The 22,327-nt window shown below is 45.7% G+C and overlaps 2 protein-coding genes across 3 annotated transcripts; both read left to right on the top strand.

Moving 5' to 3' along the window:
* The first annotated feature begins 39 nt into the window (after positions 1–39).
* LOC120440763 lies at positions 40–4,052 on the top strand. 2 transcript variants are annotated; one of them, XM_039613976.1, is made up of 2 exons: positions 40–308; positions 1,541–4,052. In XM_039613976.1, exon 2 carries the CDS (start codon positions 1,593–1,595, stop codon positions 2,757–2,759), a length of 1,167 nt encoding a protein of 388 aa, XP_039469910.1. In that variant the 5' UTR covers positions 40–308; positions 1,541–1,592; the 3' UTR covers positions 2,760–4,052. The 2 variants fall into 2 exon arrangements, with proteins under 2 accessions (XP_039469910.1, XP_039469909.1); XM_039613975.1 differs by having other exon boundaries at positions 40–314.
* Positions 4,053–4,763: 711 nt separating this feature from the next.
* gpn1 (GPN-loop GTPase 1) lies at positions 4,764–18,522 on the top strand. Its single transcript, XM_031750899.2, has 13 exons — positions 4,764–4,962; positions 5,671–5,764; positions 5,989–6,095; positions 6,183–6,220; positions 11,500–11,578; positions 11,656–11,750; positions 12,200–12,245; positions 12,338–12,484; positions 12,709–12,791; positions 17,652–17,691; positions 17,768–17,858; positions 17,941–18,048; positions 18,159–18,522. The coding sequence occupies exons 1-13, from the start codon at positions 4,795–4,797 to the stop codon at positions 18,263–18,265; spliced, it is 1,203 nt and encodes a 400-aa protein (XP_031606759.1). The 5' UTR covers positions 4,764–4,794; the 3' UTR covers positions 18,266–18,522.
* Positions 18,523–22,327: the final 3,805 nt, after the last annotated feature.

The raw sequence follows: 22,327 nt of genomic DNA, 5'->3' as shown, positions 1-22,327 counted from the left end.
TCCTTTTGTTTGACCAGTTCGAGCTCCTCCCCTGTAACTTTCCACCAGGCGTCTTCATCAGAGGACAAACAAGCCTCGGCTCTGTGCTGCAAACAGACAAATTTCAGGCCAAACTGAACCCAGTTTTTAATTCACGCTTGTCCACATCTGCTCCGCTCTGAGGACAAACTTTCTGTTTCTGTGTTTTAGAAGAGAAAACGACAGGAGTCGGTGTGGATCTACCAGCTTCACGCTGAGATGAGATCAGCCTTTGTCTTCTCTGAACTTCCTGGCTCACTTTACTCATCAGGACCCCAAAAAGGATAAAGGTACAGGTAGGAAGGCAATTTCTATCAATTTGTTTTGTTTCCAACCAACTACTTGCATTTATTTGTAGTACAATTATTAATATTAATTGACCTTTAAGTATTTGTAGGTAAATATAATTACAGATCACATAAACTGAAACTAATTACTGGGGAACTCTGCCCTTAGTCATGGGTGGTACGATAAAATATGGCCAGTTTCTTTCTGAAACACCTTCCGAAAGAAATGAATGGTGGTTTCAGACTTTTGCACTTACTCGACTAAGAGTACTGGTGTAGTATTTCTTACAGCGGGTTGTAAGTGCCTTTATTTCAGTAAATCTGCATCCTTTACTTCCTTCTTTCTCTTCTCTGAATCGGAAACCGTGTCGAATGTTCTGAATTAGTTTCATGCTGCTGTCATCAGACTACTTGTCACTGCCTGAGTTTGTAATGGACAAGTTTAAGGCTTCAGTTGAGCGTGCTCACAGAAAGCTTCAGTCTCTGCAACGTGCTGTCTGCGTTTGATAAGATATGCTTTGCATGTTTGTACTGTACTGTACTGTTATTTCACCTTTTTCCAAAGGTATTAAAACACACAAAGACACAATAATAATAATAATAAGTAGGAAGTTCCTATAATTTTGTCACTTTGTTCATAATCTGGTCTTTGGAGAGATCTGCTTCTTGGAAAGAAAAGCCACTGGACTTCTTTAGTTTCATTCGAGAAGCTTCTTTGCTGTAAAACTTAATGGTGGAGAGTCCCTGGTATTTAAACTCTACTGGGAGTTCTCCTTAAGAGGGTCGTTGACCCGTTGATCACGTGTGTGGGGGTCACTGTCAGCAGTGGTTTTGGGTGAAACCTTGCCTCACTCTGTCATGTGACTAATTGAAATCAGATGACACCAAAAAGTGGGCATTAAGGCGTCTGGGAAGGATCTCAAAACTGGATTATAGATGTCAGACAGTCAGTGTTGTAAGCCCCGCCCTCTGTCTAAAGAGGGTCGTTCACTCCATCTGTCTTCTCTGTCCAAAATGTGAATATTGGCATCCTTGAAAGAGTGACCTTTGCCTTTAGATGCAGCTGTACACACATATTAGTCATAATGATGTCATAATATATCAGGCATGATGAAAGTTTTCTGCATGTTAATTGGTCATTTTATACGATGGGAGTTACAGGTTAACTGTGCCAATCTAAACATCAGGAGTGTGTTTCCAAAACTGATCAACATTTATTCTGTTTCTGTGATCAGAGAAACACCTGGAGTGTTAATCAGTCTTCCCTGCACACCGGGAGCGATCATCATGGGGTCCAACAGCTCAAAGCGTCTGAGGCAGAAAACATTTGAAGGTCCCAAAAGACCAGAACAGCGAAAGGAATTTCCTTCTGCTGTGACACTGGTACAACCTCACCCGAGTGAGGAGAAGTTATTCAAGGAGCTGCAACACGTGGGGCTAAACTATGACTGGCTCCTTCAGGGGCACCAAAGTCCCGAAGCTGAAAAAGTACTACAACCGCCGCCAAATATTCCACAAGTTAAAACGCAAGAGGAAAAAGGCACGCAAACAGACAGGAGAAGTCTTCTGAAAGAGTCGCCTGCAGAAAAAGGCACGCAAACGGACAGGAGAAGTCTTCTGAAAGAGTCGCCTGTCGCGACCAGGTCTACGGCAGAAAAGGAGAGCAGCGGCAGAGAACTTGTGGATGGCATAAAGGCTGTATGGACCCCAGGCGAGCTCTACGGTCTTTTAAGAGATGCTCCTGACCCCATCAAAACACCCAGCGACTTCCACAGGTGGCTGCGTTTCACCTGCATGGTGTATCAGCCGTCTCCTGCTGAGCTCAAAAAGTTGCTGAAGTTAGTTTATAACCACAAGTGGGAAAACGTGAAGGAACATTTTGACTGGCCAGGAGTGGATGGCGAGGCCAGGTGGCGACGCACTTGTGATATGACAGCATGGCTCGACACACAGTGCGCCACCTCGATTAAAAACACAGCCTGGAATGACCCTGAATTTGTGCCCCCTTGGATGATTCTTCAGAAACCTGGAGAGTCGGTGGCAGATTTCACTGAACGTTTCCACCGACTGTGGAATTCCACTATGAGTGAAGCAAATGTTTTTATGTTTAATCTTTACCTTGTAAATAAGTTGCAGCCTCACGTGGCGAAGCTTTTGAAGGATCATGTTGAGTGGGAAACTTTTACTTTTTCCAAGATCAAATTTATTTTAGAAAACATGGAATTAAAGGGCATGTTTAACTCAAAACATCAGCCATCTGTAACTCATCCGGAAGACTGGAGATCAGATCTGTTGGCACTGCCAGAGCCACCTCGAAGCAGCCAGACACGCAGGAATAAGAGAAAAGATCGCTGCTTTTACTGCAGCAAGTTTGGACACTGGGCCAGGGAGTGCAGAGCCCGACGTCAGGAGGACTCACTCGAGTACAGTTCACAATGGATTGTACTCGAGTGAGCAACTGAGCTGAACTGAAAAAAGTAACACACAAAGATCTCATTTTCATACAAACATGTCACTAGGGTAGCTTTGTATGATTGACAGTTCAAAATAATCCTCATGGACTGACCACATTATAAAGTTAGCTTTGAGTGAGAGAGGAGCTCAAACAGCTTCTCCTAAACTGGACCCCTGCACCGTGTTTGTGCTGTTGGAGCCTTGTGGAGCATTTTTAATGACATCATGTGACCAATAATATGGCTGCTGTGAGGTCACTGTACTAACAGACCATCCAAGGAGGCGGAGCTCCAGTTTGAAACTTTAGTAAACAGATGCAATTTGGCAATCAAACAAGGAGTGCTGGATGATACCTCAGCACACTCCTGGTACAAACAAACAACGACTGTGAAAAGAATAATGATGAAGCTTGAAGCTGAAAACAAAGGGTGACATCATAGTCGCTACATCCAGGTTTACTGGGTTTAGGATTTCTGCATCAAGGTCCAGCAGAAGGTAAAGAAGGATTATTTTTAATAGTGACTCATGCAAAGCTGCTCTAGGCTGAAATAATAAAAATATGAAATGATCTGAATAGGTCCATCTCAAGTTCACTTAAGGAAGCACAGGATCATTTCAGGCAGTGTTTTTAGTTTGACTTCAGTCGAATAAAATATATTTGAAGGCCTAGTTTCAGTTCACTGTGATTGTGAGAGCTCACTGCTGTATTTCACGTCCGACTGTGACCTGCAGTGAAACGCTGCAGAACAGATTTTGGAGAGATTTTCTCATTTGGAAAACAAAAAGTCAAGGACAGAACGCTGGAAAAAATACAGCTGCAGATCACAATGTTCTACAAATAAGAGAAGCGGTGACAGCTCGGTGAGTCTCAATCCTGCTCAGCTGCAGCTCCTGAAAGTGCTCGTCGTCAGATTTCTAAATCTTTCATTTTGTCTTGAATATTTTTGTAGTTTTGGTGGTTTAAACTGGAAAATGAATTTCTGCTTTGCACCATAATCAGAAATCTTTTACACTTTTTGATGTTTTAAATTCTTTTGATAGCTGACTCTGACTTTTGATGTTTTCTTTTTTGTCGTATCCTATTATTTCATATTTTTGGTCTCATTATTTCTCATTCTTAACTTTGATTATTATATTGAATGGCTGGTGCTCTTGTCTGAGATAGACTGTGTTATCAGCTGATTAGTATGAGGCTTTTGCTTATGGATGGTGTATTGTACTTTTAATCTGCACTGAAGCTTTAATTACATGTATGCTCACATTTTTCATTTGCAATAAAATCACTGAAAAGGCTGGCTGTTTCACCTCGTTCACATTCATTCATGTGGCAAAATTTAAAATCTACACATTTAAAATCTGTTTTTATGCAAATGTTTATTATATTGAAGTTTTATCCACTGATGGAGGAGACATGACAGAGGTCTTATTGTGAAAATCATCCACCACACTTCTAGCAATTTTCATTTGACAAAGAATTGACTTCTTTTAGAGTTTTATTCAAGGAAAGTAAAATTTCAGAATATTTCTAGACTATAATGAGAAAAATAAGTATTTATTGGTTTGTAATTTTTTTTAAGGGACTGCTAGTGATACATGTGAAAATTCCAGTTAGGTATATTAAAATTAATTACTTAAAATATTTGCAAAACATAAAACTAGTAAAGTCAATATTCTTTTAAAATACGGAAATATATATAATATAGAAATGATTAGTTATTTATATACTGCGTTACTAATAAATTATAAACTACTAAAATGTACTAAAAGTAATGTTTCTAATCCACAAAACATAAGAAAAAAATACCTATTTTTTAAGACCCGTGAACAGCATAAATATTTTACTCTCTGCAGTCATGTGTTTTTTATTTATATTAATGTATCTGTAAAATATTCTAATAAAGTTTCCTTGTGTTTTCATCATGGTTTATTAAACACACTGCTGCCCTCTGGCTTTCGTTTTGAACACCGCGTTTCCATTTTACGACAGCGGCTGCGTGTGGACGGCAGCCGGTTACTATAATATCTCTCCAGCATCATGGCAGCGGCGGCGGAGTGTCCCGGCACTGATGCGGCTTTCCCGGAGACCCGGGGCAGTTCGGCGACGGCAGGTGGCAGCGGGGTCCCGGGAGCTGCTGTCGGGGACAAACCCGTGTGTCTCATCGTGCTCGGCATGGCGGGCTCCGGGAAAACCACCTTCGTCCAGGTGAGTCCCGGTCCCTTAGCGGCTAACGCAGTTAGCAGCATGAGTTAGCTTCTTCAGAGAGACCGGAAGGTAAATAAACGAGCAGCGACAGGTACAGGTTTGTGAGCAGGTTTACATCAGAGGAGGAGGAAGAGCCTTTTTTATTTTTTAATTCCAGCTAAAACTCAAGTACCAACCAGCTTTCTGTGGCACACCGAGGACCGCACGAAGCCCCCAAACTGCGCACAAACCCATTGGCGTCAAATAAAATCAGTTTGATTTCAGTCAGGTAGGAGAGGCAGCAGAAGGTTAGTTATCCTACAACATGAAACAGCCTTTAATAAAATAACTTAGAGAAAGCATAAAAGCTCAATAGAATATAAGTAAGGTCAGCATGGTATGGATTACATAGTATTAGCACATTTAAATAGAAAACAATAGAATATAGAGTAGAGTCAAACTTTACTAAATTGTATTTAACCCAATAAATGTTAAAATAGCTTACTAAAGTCACTAAATTAAACCAATGACACCCTGTGACTGATGTTTGCTTCTCCTTCAGTCTGAGCTCAGAGATGAAGATTTTCTAAGCGGCTGATGTTAACATCTTCAGCTTCCCTCCTCTTCCTCAGAACATTTCCTCCATATAAACAGTGTTTCCTGTTTGTCTGCCTGTTATGAAGTGAGCCACAGTCACGAGTAATCTGAGTACTTTTCTGTTTCCTGCAGAGGCTGACGGCTCACCTGCATTCCCTCAAAGCTCCTCCATATGTCATCAACCTGGACCCCGCCGTCCACGAGGTCCCTTTCCCTGCAAACATTGGTAGGATCCATCTGTTTGTTGGATGCTACTTATTTAAACAAGAACTTAAAACTCGATGTGGGATGCTGGATTTGCAGAAGTGCGTTTAATCTTTGCATTACACATCACAACGAAAGCAAATAACCTTCACGTGTTTTTGTGATTCAAACACAGCCGGAAAGACTTTTAGCTCCACGTCATCTTCAGCGTCTGTTAGTTTTCTCTGTCTGTCCTCTTGCTTTCAGACATCAGGGACACGGTGAACTACAAGGAGGTGATGAAGCAGTACGGCCTCGGACCCAACGGTGGCATTGTGACGTCACTCAACCTGTTCGCCACCCGTTTTGATCAGGTGACTCACAAATCTCAACATCTCGCGGTACGAATGTCCATACCAGACAAACCATTCGGATCCTGACTTTGTGTTTGTTTTCTCCAGGTGATGCAGTTCATCGAGAAGAAGCGACAGAATCACCGGTCAGTATGTAGCTGCTTATTTGCAGCTAAATGCAGTTAATGTTTTAAGGACTGTGAGGGACGCCAGCGGCTTCCTGTGTGTGGTTGTGATGCACAACACTCCAAAATATTAAAGGAACACCTTAAAACACAGCAGATCTCAATGAGGGTAATAGGTTAGGAATAATGGAAATTGAAATGATCCGCCTGCACTGGGCTAAATTCAAACACACCCCAAAAATCAAAGTAAAAAAATCGATGCAGGCCCGTTTTGTTCAGATTTAATTGCAGGAGTTCAGAAATGATTCTCGGGAGTTTGAATCCCCCCCACGTGTTTGTATGAATGCCTGACGGCGCCGGGGTGATGTCCTAAGCTAAGATAAGATAACCTTTATTAGTCCCACACGTGGGAAATTTGTTTTGTCACAGCAGGAAGTGGACAGTGCAAAAGTTACGAAGCAAAAATTAGAATACAATAAGAATAAATACTGTACACAACTGTACAGAATAGAATAAAATAAAATACTGTATACAGTAGAATAAAATAGAATAAAATATACAATAAGATAAAAATAGAATACAAATGCTATATACAACTGAGTAAAAATACAACGATGCCAGAAAGATTATTGCACTTAGTGTTATTGCACATGTGTGGATGTGTGTGTTTGATCAGTTAAAGTCTTTATTGTGGAGTCTGACAGCAGTGGGGAGGAAAGACCTGCGAAATCTCTCCGTCCCACACCGTGGTGCCGCATTCTCCACTGAAGGAGCTGCTCAGTGCTGTCACAGTCTCATGCATGGGGTGGGAGATGTTGTCCATCAGGGATGACAGCTTAGCCGCCATTCTCCTGTCACTCACCACCTCCACTGGGTCCAGAGGGCATCCTAGAACAGAGCTGGCCCTTCGGATCAGCCTGTTCAGTCTCTTCCTGTCCCCAGCAGAGATGCTGCCGCCCCAGCAGACCACACCATAGAAGATGGCTGAGGCCACCACAGAGTCATAGAAGGTCTTCAGGAGTGGGCCCTCTACTCCAAACGACCTGAGTCTCCGCAGCAGGTACAGCCTGCTCTGCCCTTTCCTGTAGAGGGCGTCTGAGTTATGAGTCCAGTCCAGTTTGTTGTTCAGATGAACACCAAGGTACCTGTAGCTGTCCACAGCCTCGATGTCCATACCTTGGATGTTCAGTGGTTGCAGTGGAGGATGTTTGTGGCTGCGGAAGTCTACCACCAGCTCCTTGGTTTTACTGGCATTGATCTGGAGGTAGTTCAGCTGGCACCAGTCCACAAAGTCCTGAGTCAGTCCTCTGTACTTCTTGTCGTCCCCATCAGTGATGAGGCCGACTATTGCAGAGTCATCAGAGAACTTCTGCAGGAAGCACTGGGTGGAGTTGTGGGAGAAGTCTGCAGTGTAGATGGTGAAGAGGAACGGAGCCAGAACCGTTCCCTGTGGGGCCCCCGTACTGCAGACGACCCTGTCCGACACACAGCCCTGAGTCCTCACATACTGTGGTCGGTCGGTGAGGTAGTCCAGTATCCAGGTAGTGAGGTGATGGTCCACTCCAGAGTTCTCCAGCTTGTCCTTCAGAACCGAGGGAAGAATGGTGTTAAAGGCACTGGAGAAATCAAAGAACATGATTCTCACAGTGCTCCCAGCGGTCTCCAGGTGAGAGAGGGAACGATGTAGGAGGTGAATGACGGCATCATCCGCTCCAATGCCAGGCTGGTAGGCAAACTGAAGTGGGTCCAGTGATGAGCTCACCAGGTGCCGAAGCTGAGCCAGGACCAGCCGCTCCAGGGTCTTCATCAGGTGGGATGTCAGAGCCACCGGCCTGTAGCTGTTGAGGTCCTTGGGCCATGAAGTCTTTGGCACTGGTACAACACAGGAGGTTTTCCAGAGCTGTGGGACTCTTCCCAGCCTCAGGCTCAGGTTGAAGAGGTGCTCCATCACCCCACACAGTTGGTCCGCGCAGGACCTGACGACCCTCGAGCTGATGCCATCTGGACCCGCTGCCTTCTTGGCTTTAATCCTCCTCAGTTCCCTCGTAACCTGGGTGGTTGAGAGAGACAGGCTGGAGCCTTGTGTTGAGTGTGTATTGGATGCTGTTGTTGGGGGTGGGGAGGGGTGAGCAGGGTGAATAGAGGAGGTGTGAAGTGTCAGAGGTGGAACAGCAGCAGTGGGGGTGGGTGAGTCTGCAGCCGATGTTGGAGACTGCCTCATGGCTGAATCAAATCTGTTGAAGAAATGATTCAGTTCATTTGCCCACCTCACATCCCTCCCAGGCAGAGAGTTCTGATGTTTGTGGCCTGAGATCGTTCTGAGGCCTCTCCAGACTTCACCAACGTTATTTTGCTGAAGCTGGTTCTCCATCTTCTGCCTGTAGCTGTCCTTCCCATTCCTTATCAGTCCCCTCAGCTCTCTCTGCACCCTTTTCAAATCCTCTTTGTCTTTGGATTTGAAGGCCCTCCTCTTCTGCTTGAGGACAGCTTTAATTTCTGGGGTAATCCAAGGTTTGTTGTTGGAGAAACACCGCACAGTCCTGGTAGGTACGGTGTTATCCACACAGAAATTAATATAGTCAGTAATGCATGTAGTAAGGCTGTCGATGTCCTCTCCGTGGTCGTCACAGATCACCTCCCACACAGTGGACTCAAAACAATCCTTAAGAGCCTCCTCGCTCTCCTCCGACCATCTCTGTACTGTGCGGGTGGCTGGTGGCTCCCTGCGCACTAAGGGCTCATACACAGGGACAAGGTGCACCAGGTTATGATCAGATCTGCCCAGGGGAGGGAGAGGTGATGAACTGTATGCCTCTTCAGCATTGGCATACAGTAAGTCCAGTGTTTTATTGTCTCTGGTTGGGCAGGTCACATACTGGGTGAAGGTGGGCAGTGTGGAGTCCAGTGAGGCATGATTAAAGTCCCCTGATATTATGAGAAGGGCTCTCGGAGATTGTGTTTGCAGTCTGCTGACCACAGAGTGGAGAGAGTCACAGGCTGCATCCATGTTGGCCGAGGGGGGGGACATACGCTGTTATCGTGATAACATGCGAGAATTCCCGGGGCAGGTAGTACAGACGCATGCTAACGGCTAACAGCTCAATGTATGTGCTGCAGAGTTGTTCTTTCACAGTGATGTGCCCGGGGTTACACCATCTGTCATTCACAAACACTGCCAGTCCCCCTCCTTTCCTCTTACCGCTGTCTCTCGTCCTGTCCGCTCGCAGCAGCTGGAATCCCGGTAGTGTCACGCTCGTGTCCGGAGTTAGCGGTGTTAGCCACGACTCCGTTAGCATCATGATGCTACATTACCGGTACTCCCTCTGTGACCACGTTAGCGACGTGAGCTCATCCATCTTATTGGGCAAAGATCTTACGTTTCAAATGATTACAGAAGGAAGAGATGGTCGATAACGTCTCCTTCTCGGGTGATGGCACTCCTTCCCAGCACGACACCCCCGTCTTTTCCTCCTCAGCTCGCTGGGAATGTCAAGTCTGTCTGCCAGCAGAACAGCTGATCCTTACTGTAAACAAAGGATCCCTGCTCTGGGTCCCCAGACACGGGTGAAAAAAGTAGAAAAAAAACTAAGAAAAACGACCAGAACTAACACAAAACGGTAGAACATGGTTGCAGAGTCTAATTACTAATACGTTCGTTATAAAAATTACGAGAAGAAAAAAAGATAAGGAAGGAAGGAAGAAAGAAAGAAAGAAAGAAAGAAACTCAGAATAAGCAGAGCTGCTGTAACAGGCTGCCGCACACGGGGGGCGCCGGAAGTAGAAGCATTCCTGATGAGAAACGTAACATCGCAGAGGAGTTCTAGTGATTTATGTCGGGCGTTGCAGGGCAGTTCATGGATCAGTTCCTTCATCCTCCAGGGACTGCCTGCATACTCTCGAGATAAGAAGCTGCACCAGCATAGACTCCGACAACGACCCTCGTGCAGTCTGTGTCTGATTGGTTGGCCACAGACATTTGCAGCAGTGTCTCAGTGGAGGTCTCTTTGTAGTTCTGGTCGTGCTCATCCTGTTCCTCCTGTTACTAGGAGTGCTGCCCTCCTAGAGTAACAGCCTGTCTCCTGGAATCTCCTCCATGCTCTTGAGACTTTGCTGGGAGACACGGCAAACCTTCAATAGCACTTATGGATGTGCCATCCTCCAGGAGTTAGACTATCTGTGTAAAATGTGTAAGACAAAATTTTTAGGAGTAATTATTGATGCTAAACTTTGTTGGAAGCCCCACATAGAACATGTGAAATGGAAATTATCCAAGTCTATTTCTATTCTTTATAAAACAAGAGATTCTTTGAATAAGAACCGCCTTTATTTATTGTATACTTCCCTTTGTTTGCCTTATATGACCTATTGTGTGGAAATTTGGGGGAACACATACAAAACATATTTGGATTCAATTTTTAAATTGCAAAAAAGAGCTATTAGAATAATAAATAAAGTTGGATATAGGGAGTCCGTTTTTTTTGTAGGATCATCTATGTTAAAATTCATGGACATTATATATTCTAAAACTTTAGAAATGATATATCGAGTGATGAAAAAGAATTTTCAAATTTGTATTTTAAGTATGTTTCAACTAACAGATGGAAAATGTGATTTGAGGGGGTCTTATGTGTTTGGCTCTCACTTTAGGTATTTCAATGTTAAGTATAGATGTGTGTCAGTTTTGGGAGTGAGATTATGGACTGGACTTAATGATGAACTGAAGATGTGTTTTTCTTTGTCATTTTTCAGGAAGAATTTAAAAATTTGTATCATACAAGGTTATCGAAATTTGGTTTGATGAATAACTTTGTGTTGATTTAATTTCTTGATTTATCATTGAGTTCTTTTCAAGCTGTTATATAACTTATTTATCAATGCTATTTATTTTCTTGGTTAAGGATTTGATTATTCCTATGGGGTAAAGGATAGGATAATTATGAGCCACAAGGCTTCAGCCTATTCCTTTTTCGGTTACTGTATGATTGAGTACTTTTATGTAAAATGATAATCTGTGTTGTTGTTGTTGACTGAAATAAATTTCACTTCATAAATATGTGCAGGTCTGGCCTGATGCTGACCAAAGCCAAATGCAAAAATCCTGAAAAACAGCAAAAGGGGAAAAATGTCCACCAGTAAAACCACTCCTGTTCAGGGTTGTCTCTTGTTATTCCACCTGTTCGTCATTTCATTCACAGCGAAGCAGCTGATCCTGATTAAAGTGTTCCTTTAATGTTTTTGAGCAGCGTATAAACATCATACTGAACAACAGCATGAATGAGCAGGTGTCTCTCTGGTTCCAGGTACGTCCTGATTGACACTCCAGGTCAGATCGAAGTCTTCACCTGGTCGGCGTCTGGAACCATCATCACCGAAGCTCTGGTGGGTCTGCTCGTCTGCTTTTATGTGTAAGTTATGAATAAAGACGAGTCATTTACAGCGTCTGCGTGCGTTTGTAGGCGTCATCCTTCCCCTGCGTGGTGATCTACGTCATGGACACGTCCCGCAGCGTCAACCCCGTCACCTTCATGTCCAACATGTTGTACGCCTGCAGGTACCGAACACCAACCACATCAGATTCATTTTAATGTTTTCTGTGAGACGTGATGACTCTGAGGTCTGATTCACAGCAGCTGCTCCTCCCGTTAGTCTCTCACCTTGGAGTCGAACTCCAGCTCCACTTTCTTTGACCGCCGCTGGTCACCATAGTTCTGGTAGCAGCAAATGGGCGTATCCCCCCCCCCTCCTTCTGCAGTCCAAGTCGGTGGAGCTGGAGTCCAGCTGCAGGCTGCAGAGACGTTTAAATGATGCCCGGGATACTTCAGAAGCCCCCGATCATCCTGCTGTTTGGGATACACGACAGCAGCTAGACTTTCAAAATAAGAGCCAGGGGATTGTGGAAGCCTTGTTCTTACCTGAAATAGGTCACCAAATATACCTGAGCATCCCATCAGGACAGTCAGCAGAGTTTTCTTTTAAGTCCTCTGATTCTTTGTGTTTCAGTATCCTCTACAAGACAAAGCTGCCCTTCATCGTGGTCATGAACAAGGTGAGGACGCTTGGCGTGCTGCCGGCTCGTTGCTGGACTCGGTGTGTCTGTCGTTTGATGATGGGGTTTCCTCTCGTGGTTTTCTTTTTCAGACCGACATCATTGACCACAGCTTTGCGGTGGAGTGGATGCAGGACTTTGAGGCTTTCCAGGACGCTTTGAACCAGGAAACCTCGTACGTGAGCAACCTGACGCGCTCCATGAGCCTCGTGCTGGACGAGTTCTACACCAACCTGAGGGTGAGAGGGACCGCCGAAAAACCGGACCCTTAGCAAATCCTTAAACCCCAAAGTTTTAACTTTGTGTGACACACACAGGAAGAGGCTATGCTGACTGTTTACCTGCTTACAGGGTTTTAAATAGACTGTATGTAAAAGATGGATGTAGCCACACTACCTCACACACTGATGGGTCAGAGCAAGTTAGACAAAAGGATAAAGCGATAAAGTCTCTGCACCTGCAGGTGGTGGGCGTGTCTGCGGTGACAGGAAGTGGATTAGATGAGCTGTTTGTGCAGGTGGAGGACGCGGCCAAGGAGTACGAGAGGTGAGTTAGACACGCTGGCGATAAGATGTATGATCATTAACGTGAGGAGCTCCCAGTGAGCTGATCTGACTCTGTACAGCCGTTTTAAAACATTCAGGCACTTTTTGACCAGAGGGGAAAAAAACATGAGGTTATCTTTGTTTGCTTAAAGCGTCAGAATAAAAACTCAAACCTGACATGATTTAATTAGTTAAACAACAACAGCACTGCTAACTTTTCTAAATATGAACATGTGTAAAATCTTTGGGTTTTTTTAGCATTTTAGCCACATGTGACCATTTTTGTGAAGTTCTCCAACAATAGCAAACTTGATTAGGAAACTGGCAGCTACCAGCTACACCTGTGTCACGAAGCCACACCCCTCATATTGGAAACTTTAAGCTTTAATACAGTTTTAATAGGTGAGTTATAAAAATCAAATCAAATCAAATCAAATCAAATCACCTTTATTGTCACATCACATGTGCAGGTACACTGGTACAGTACATGCGAGTGAAATTCTTGTGTGCAAGCTTCACAAGCAACAGAGTTGTGCAAAATACAATAACGTGCAACAAGCAAAATATAAAAATGGTTAATCTAAAAAGTAATAAATATATGTACCATATATAAAGGTATATACATTACTGAATGTGTGTACTAAATATGTTTTTCACGTGTGTGTGTGTGTGTGTGTGTGTGTGTGTGTGTGTGTGTGTGTATATACATGTTTTACAAATGAAATAGAGTAAACAATAAAATAAGATATATAAAATATAAAATATACAGAGGTAGGTATGTGCAAAACAGTGGCATTAATGTACAGTATGGAGTGCATAATGTTGAAGTTCCAGTAGTGAGGGTGAGGTGTCTATGACGTGTTCAGCAGTCTGATGGCCTGGTGGAAAAAGCTGTCTCTCAGTCTGCTGGTGCGGGACCGGATGCTGCAGAACCTCCTTCCTGATGGAAGTAGTCTGAAGAGTTTATGGCTGGGGTGACTGGAGTCCTTGATGATCCTCCCGCTTTCCTCAGGCACCGCTTCCTGTAGATGTCTTGGAGGAGGAAGCTCACCTCAATTATCCGTTCAGCACACACGCACTACTCTCTGGAGAGCTTTGCGGTTGTAAGCGGTGGTGTTGCCATACCAGGTGGTGATGCATCCAGTGAGGATGCTCTCAATGGCACAGCGATAGAAGGTCCTGAGGATGCGGGGCTCATGCCGAATCTTTTCAGTCTCCTGAGAAAGAAGAGGCGCTGCTGCGCCTTCTTCACTGTTTTGTTTATGTGTACTGACCACGTAAGATCCTCAGCCAGATGTACACCAAGGAAGCGGAAGCTGCTCACTCTCTCCACAGCGGCGCCGTTGATGGTGATGGGGTGTGTACTCCTCTGCACCTCCGGAAGTCCACTATCAGCTCCTTTGTCTTTGCGACGTTGAGGGTGAGATGGTTGTCTTGACACCAGTGGGTCAGGCGCTGACCTCCTCCCTGTAGGCTGTCTCATCACCGTTGGTGATAAGACCCACCACTGTAGTGTCGTCGTCCATAAACTTCACAATGATGTTGGAGTTGTTAGTGGCCGTGCAGTCGTGGGTGTAGAGTGAGTACAGGAGAGGGCTCAGTACACACCCTGTGGAGCACCAGTGTTCAGTGTGATGGGGGATGAGGTGGTGCTGCCCAGTCTGACCACTTGGCGTCTGTCAGACAGGAAGTTAAGGATCCAGCTGCAGAGGGAGCTGCTCAGTCCTAGATCCTGCAGTTTCCTGTCCAGCTTCGAGGGAACGATGGTGTTGAATGCTGAGCTGTAATCTACAAACAGCATTCTCACATACGTGTCTCTCTTCTCCAGGTGTGACAGGGCAGCATGGAGTGTCAGGGCTATGGCATCATCAGTGGACCTGTTGTGGCGGTATGCGCGAACTGTAGAGGGTCCAGTGAGTCGGGTAGTGCGGAGCAGATGAAGTCCCTGACCAGCTTCTCGAAGCATTTGCTCACGATGGGGTCAGGGCTACAGGTCGCCAGTCGTTCAATGATGAGATGGTGGAGGATTTGGGTACAGGGACGATGGTGGCCATTTTGAAGCAGGCTGGGACTACAGACAGAGAGAGGGAAAGGTTGAAGATATGTGTAAACACTCCAGCCAGCTGAGCCGCGCATGACTTGAGGACGCGGCCGGGAATCCCGTCCGGACCAGTAGCTTTGCGTGGGTTCACTCTCCTGAAGTACCTCCGCACATCCTCCTCAGACACAGTGTGCGCACTGACGTCATCCGCGGTGCGCACACTGTCCGGTCTCCTGGTGTTCGCTGTGTCGAATCTAGCGTAGAATACGTTTAGATCCTCACACAGAGAGGCCGTGGTCTGCGGTGTGCTGGTTTTCCTCTAAAGTCTGTGATCGTGTTTAGTCCCTGCCACATACTCCGAGGGTTGTCAAACTGTTGCTCCACCCTGTCCCTGTACTCACGTTTGGCTGCTTTGATCGTCTTCCGGAGTTGGTAATGTGCGTGTTTGTAGTCCGATGTGTTCGCGGAGGCAAAAGCGGTGCTCCGTGCCGCTAGCGCCGTGCGAACATCTCCGTTAATCCAGGGTTTTTGATTTGGGAAGGATTTAACTGTTCCGGATGGGACGACATCTTCCACGCATTTTCTGATAAATCCACAGACTGAGTCTGTGTATTCATCGATGTCTTTAGCAGCCACGTGAAACATTTCCCAGTCCGCGTGATCAAAACAGTCCCGCAGCGTAGACTCCGATTGGTCCGACCAACGATGCACCGCCCTCAGGGTTGGAGCTTCCTGTTTCAGCTTCTGCCTGTAGGCGGGTAGAAGCAGGATGGAGCGGTGATCTGATTGGCCGAATGGGGCGCGGGGAGGGCTTTGTACGCATCCCGGAAAGAGGTGTAGCAGTGGTCAAGCCGGTCTCCACGAGTGTTGAAATGGATGTGTTGGTGGAGTTTTGGTGAGACTTTCTTCAGGTTACCCTTATTAAAGTCCCCGGTCGTGATAAACGCCGCCTCTGGGTGTGAGGTTTCCTCACTGCTGATCGCGCTGTACAGTTCCCTGAGTGCTCGGTCAGTGTCGGCTTGTGGGGAATGTAAACAGCCGTAATAATCACTGCTGTAAATTCCCTCGGTAGCCAGAATGGCCGGCACTTAACCATCAGGTACTCCAGGTCCGGTGAGCAGAAGGATTTGACCGGGTGCACGTTGGCATAATCACACCAGCTGTTGTTGATCATGAAACACACACCACCGCCTCTGCTTTTCCCAGTAAGCTCCTGTGACCTGTCCGCGCGGTGCACAGAGAACCCCGGTAGTTGTACTGCGGAGTCCGGTACCTTGTCCGATAGCCAGGTTTCTGTGAGGCAGATCACGCAGCAGTCCCGCATCTCTCGCTGGAATGAGATCCGTGCCCGAAGCTCGCACAGCTTGTTCTCCAGAGACTGCACATTAGCCAGTAATAAGCTGGGTAACGGTGGTCTGTTAGTGCGCCGTCTCAGTCGAACCAGAACGCCAGATCTTCTCCCTCTGCGTCGGCGTTTGCGGCCTCCACGGGCCCAGAACAAAGGCGTCTCAGGTGAGATGAATGGGGGGTCTGCAAACGGAGGGTCCGTGTTGCAAAACTTGAACTCCGGAAAGTGATGAGAAAGTCCGTCTTTTATGTCCAGTAAGGTTTGTCGGTCGTACACAAGGAGACATGTGCTACTCGTGAAAAAATAAAGAAAAAGTAAAATTAAACACAAAAAACAGCTGTTGCTTGGGGGAGCTCGCGACGAGGCTGCCATACTCGGCGCCATCTTCATTTGAGCTTTGATCCTCATAAAGCTGAGAGGTTTTTAATTGTAATTTTATTTTATTTTTTACCTGAAGTGTTGTTTTGAAGTTATATGACTCTAATAGATAAACAATAGTAAAGAGATTAAACATCCTTTGTTGTTCACGTCTGGCTGAGGGTGTCTGCAATATGAGGATGCTGTGTGTGGTGTCAGCCACTAGAGGGCACCAAATAACCATAAATAAGCCCAGAAAGTTGATTCTGGGAAACGTAGTTTTTACAAGGCCTTTAAAAAACTGCAGCAAACCTTAGAAAGTCATGTGTGACTTTATGCCTTTCTGTACAGTTTCTGGGAGGCTTTAAATTTAAATCACACTTTTGTATGAATTAGTTTATTTCAATGCTGTTTTTTTGCACGTTGTGCACAAAAATATTTAGTTTTGTTTTTCCTGCAGTTTATGAAAATTAGTGTATCTCAAAAATGAAACTATGAAGACACTCATAATAAATTCCCTGTAGTGGAAAGTATGTTGTGCAGCTTTTTGCATTTACAGTTTTGAGGGATAAACCTAGAAATATGTGTAAAACCAGGGTGTCAAACTCCAGGCCTCGAGGGCCGGTGTCCTGCAGGTTTCAGATGTCACACCCTGGATCAGCACTCCTGAATCTAATGATTTGTCCATTACTAGGCCTCTGGACATGTTGAAGAGGTCATTTAGCCATTTGAATCAACTGCAAGGGAAAAGAACAAAAGATTTTCAATTTTTTTGTAGTTTATTGCACTTTTTTGAAATTTATGTAGTTACTATGGGCTTAATACATACATAATATTAAGATTTGGGATATAAAGGTTGTATTGATGTATAGCAAATTGAAATGCTCCCAAAAATGACTCTACAGCGGGTAGAAATATAAAGATAAGCTGTAGCGGACTTGGTTCTGTGGTGGGCTTTAAAGGGTTAATCAGTGATTTCCTTACCTGGATGATTGAGCGCGCATCACGAAACCATAAAGAATGACTCTGAGCGTTGGGTTCTATTTTTATTTATTTTTTTTCATGGAGGAAACGAATTGTTGTGACGAACTAAAGTCTTCCTCCTGCTTCCTCAGGGACTACCGACCCGAGTACGAACGACTCCGCAAACAGCTGGTGAGTGCTTTGTTTTGTTTCTCCCTGTTGCTCCGCCCTCACGTCTTCCCGTCTAAACCGACTTCCTGTCCTGCAGACCGATGCTCAGAGCAAGAAGCAGCAGGAGCAGCTGGAGCGCCTCCGGAAGGACCTGGGAGCCGTCGACATGACGAACACGCCGTCCACAGGTAGAGCCGGCGCCGTGAAGCTAAACAGTTATTATGCTACGTTTTTGTAGTTCTAACTGACCGATTGACTTCCTGCCTGCAGACGAAGCTGACATCGCCGGGCCCAGTGACCTCATTATGACACGCGGTAATCCCGACGAGGAGGACGAGGAGGCGGTGGACAGCGACACGGATGACATCGACCATGCCAGTGAGGAAATGAGTCTTGCTCATTGATTGGCGTGAATTAAACTTCCTGATTTTCTTATAAGCCTGAAACTATTTTATAAACATTCGGACGTATGATGTTTGATTTTTCAGTGACGCAGGAGAGCAAGGAGACCGAAGCCTTCGGAAACTTCCTGAAGGAGAGGATGGAAGTGGTTCAGGTCCGAAACAGGAAGTGTATGATACCCGAGGATCCCTGACCTCAGAGGTTTCCCTCTGCAGGACACAGACTATTACCTGGAGCGGATCTTCCACCGCTGACGCACCTCGTCACAGGTTCAGACACGACAAGGCGAGGGCTGAACTTCCTGTATGATCAGGTGACCTGATTGGCTGCTCCTTCCAAAAAGAGAGAGAGAACTATATTTTTATATCTTCTGTTCCATTACTGTTGGTTTTGTTTGTGAAAGTACTGAAAGGATTTATGGCATGTAAAATAAAATGAGCTCTGACATCAGGACTGGTTTTAAGCCTTTGACTCGACCTTGTGATTCCAGAAGCTCCGTCTTTATTCAGACGTCAGGAAACAAACTCCACGTTTATGGAACAATAACAGGTCTCTGAGTGCTGATTGATCGATAATGATGAAAACCAGGCGAAGTCTGCCGTGTTTCTCTCAGACACTTTCTGTAAGTCTTAACAAAGTCGGCTACAAAGCATCCAGGTTCTTCGAAATGTTCTCAGAGAACATGGACAATGTTCTTGTGATGGTCACAAATGTCCAGAGAAATAACGGAGAACGTCTCTCTGCCCTTCCTGAGACGGGCACCATCAAGGGAGGACGTCCTGTCCTAAACCGACCAATCGGCACGCATTAGCAGCATGCTAGTGTTTCGTGGGCAAAATGAGCTTCACTGTGAGAAACTAAAGGACAGACGAGTCAAACTAAAGTACGATGTCAGCTGTTTGTCTTTAGAAAATAAATGATGGGATGACATGTGGCTGCAGGATGCTGTGGTAGCCATGCTGGTTCAGTGTGCCTTCAGTTTTGAATAAATCACACCACCTCCATACTTCACAGTGAGAAACATGCATGTAGAGACCATCGTTCACCTATTCTGGGTCACACAAAGACACGGCGGGTGGAACCAAAGGTCTCAAATTTGGACTCATCAGACCAAAGCACAGATGTGCACTGGTCTAAAGTCCACTCCTTGTGTTTCTTGGCCCAAACAAATCTCTTCTGCTTGTTGCTTTTCCTTAGTCCTGACCGTAAAGGCCTGATTTACACAGTCTCCTCTGAACAGCTGATGTAGAGATGTGTCTGGCATTGAACTGGGCTCTGATCTGAGCTGCTGTTACCTTGCCATTTCTGAGGCTGGTGACTCGGATGAATGCAGACTCAGCAGCGGTGACTCTTGGTCTTCCTTTCATGTGGGCCAGTTTCCTCGTAGAGCTTGATGGTTTTTGGGGCTGCACTTGGGGACACATTCAGAGTTTTAGCAGTTTTCAGGACTGACTGACCTTCAGTTCTTAAAGTGATGATTCCGATGAGCTCTGCATCAGCTGATGGAGAATCCAAACAGCACTGAAGACTTCGCCATGATGACCCGTGGTATCGCTCCAGCTCTGAAACCCCATCATTTCCTCCGTCAGCGGGCCAGGATTCTGCTTCACATTTCATTGTGATTATGTGAAAGTGTCTGAGGGCAAGCATGCTCGTGGAGTCGCCTGCAAAGCGAAAAGAAACGTTAGTGTCAAAGGTCAAAAGAACCTTAATCTGACGGCACGGTCGTGGTTAACGATGACATCATTCCACAGCAGGACAACATTTCAACGCTCACCGTTTTGCTTTGCATCTGGTAAACAGCTGGTAACCACCAGATGTGGATTTCAGCCGTGGATTCTTCTGCTTTTTACTTTTGTTCAGTAAGATTCAAATTCTGCTTAATTTATTAAGAGGTGCTGAAAAGTGTGCAAAGGTTTTTCCTCTGGAGGAGACGGCATGTTCCCAACAAACTGAGTTTGTAAAATAAAGGATGTGAAAGGATGAATGGAGGAAAGAAAACCTCCCACTTGACAGCAGTTCTCTGGTGTTTCTGGAGGTACTGGCTTGTGTGTTGTGTATGTGCTCGTCTTCATTCATGTCTGAGCTCTGTGAATGGATTCAGGTCGTCCGCCCGCCGACCATCTGCCACCAAGCTGCCAACACGCCGCTCGCTTCTGTCGCCTACGCGCTCGCTGAAATCCGGCAGCGTGGTCGGACTGAAGAGCGTCTGACTCATCTCTCCGCTCACTTCAGCTTTCAAAAGGACAAAGCACGAAGCCGCAGAGAAGACGGCACGCCTGCACGAAACACTGACAGCTTCAAACAAGTTTAACTTGTGTTCTTTCAGCTCGGCGATGCCGTTCACTCCAACACACAGATATGAGGGGCTCGCGTTCCCGTGTGCAGAGTGTGGGCCTGAATCTGTCAGGTTTTCATGTAAACCTGGAAAGTTGAAGGATTTCAACTCATTTAAAACTTTGTCTAACATGGATAATCAGGTAACTGCAAGTGTTCAGAAGTATGTGGACAGATAATCAATGGGACTGAAGGGGACTCGCTGTGAGGTCACCAAGAGCTAAAATTTTAAAACTCCCCAAAAGAAAAAAATCACAAACCCTGCTGCAAGTTTCATCTTCACCGAGCTTTACCTGCCTGCAGCTAGCAAACAATACAGACTGTATATGAAAGATGGACGAGGCCTCTGTTACCCATTGGTTCTGAAGATGCAATGTTAGCCACTTGGTCAGAGTCGTGCTAGTTTTTGAGGGCTACTGCCACCAGGTGGAAGTAATTTTAGTCTTTCACCCCGTGTGCTCGACATGGACGTTATTCTATTTTTATTCTATTCAAGATAAAAATAGAATGTTATATAAACCATATGTTATTTTTCTTCAATTTATTTATCAAATGTTTAAACTTGATCATTTAACTGTTTCATAAAAAAAGATTTGTACTAAAAATAAACTGCTGGAGGAACATTTGGAGAGTGGAATCTTGGCGAGCACGCACACGTTCACCAATCTGCAAAAACACTACAGCTAGACTTGAATATGTCATCGTGTGCACAATACCATCAAAATGACCTGGAGAAGTCTCTGTGTGCAGGAGCAAGGCTGCAGGCCTGTGATCTTCAGACCCTCAGACAGCAAAGCATTAAGCACAGGCGTGATTCTGTGATGGAGATCAGTCCATGCACCTCCAGGACTCGCTGCCTGTCACGACCCGTCTGATGAAAAGCTCTGTTATCAGATCGGGTCTTACGGAGCCAGAGCTGGGAAATCCAGGGCAGCAAGAAGTTCAGGGTGTCCAGAGGGGAGCGGTAGGGTTCCCAGGGTTAGGTCATGTCAGGTGAATGCTGTGTGGAAGGTGAAGGTGATTGGATGATGCAGAGGTCGATGTACTGCCACGCCCGAACCTGCTCCTGAACTACGACTGAGGTTAAGAAGAGAGGGAGGCTAGAGCGGGCCTGGCAGTGACGTCCACACCTGCAGGTTAAAGGTCAATCATGAGGAGAAGAAGCGCCGTCTTCTCTGCATGACTGAGGCAATGTGAAAAACCGATCTGAGGTCAGATGGGCCCATAGGTGAAATTCTTTTGGAAAACATGGACCCCATCTTGACTAAAGAGGAGAGGGAAGCTCTGAGGAGCACCGTGAGATGTGTGCCATGCTGTTCCTTTATATTCAAGAGAAGGCAAACATCTCTGCGGCTGATGTCTCCGTGTGTGTCTCATCTGCAGCAGAGCCCAAAGGCAGAATCTGTGGATTTGATTTTAGTGTGAAAATTCCCCCAAACTGTGAAAAATGATCCGACAGAAAGTCACGGCGGTGAACTCAGGTGAATTTCTGGAAGTCTCGTCCCGCAGCGTTTACTCGCCTCCGCTGATATTCAGCCCACGCTGCTCTCTCTCCTCAGCCTGAAGCTCGCCCCTCCCTCACTCTCCTCCTCCTCCTCTTCCACAGTGGGCTGCGGTCACGATGCCTCGCCGACACATCGCTCCAGCTCGTTTCATTCAGGACCGAGCGAGTGTTTCGTGGCACAAAGAAATCATCGTGCCTGTCGATGAATTTAACACATTTGTTTAATCTGAATCCTCCAGCATTCCAAACTGTATTCAAAAACACAGCAGCAGGAGTCGGAGGAGACGGAGGACAGCTTAGACCCCCAACCCACACCCACACCCCACAGTCAGACAAACTTACAGTCGGTCATCAGCTGAATTTTTCGAGTTTCAATCGGTCACATGGTGATCATGTGTCAGAGTAAGTGGTGAG

Source organism: Oreochromis aureus, linkage group 1, assembly GCF_013358895.1.
Source record: "Oreochromis aureus strain Israel breed Guangdong linkage group 1, ZZ_aureus, whole genome shotgun sequence".
Classification (NCBI taxonomy): Eukaryota; Metazoa; Chordata; class Actinopteri; order Cichliformes; family Cichlidae; genus Oreochromis; species Oreochromis aureus.
Note: the sequence above shows the minus strand (reverse complement) of the source record. Positions and strands in the feature narration are given on the sequence as shown.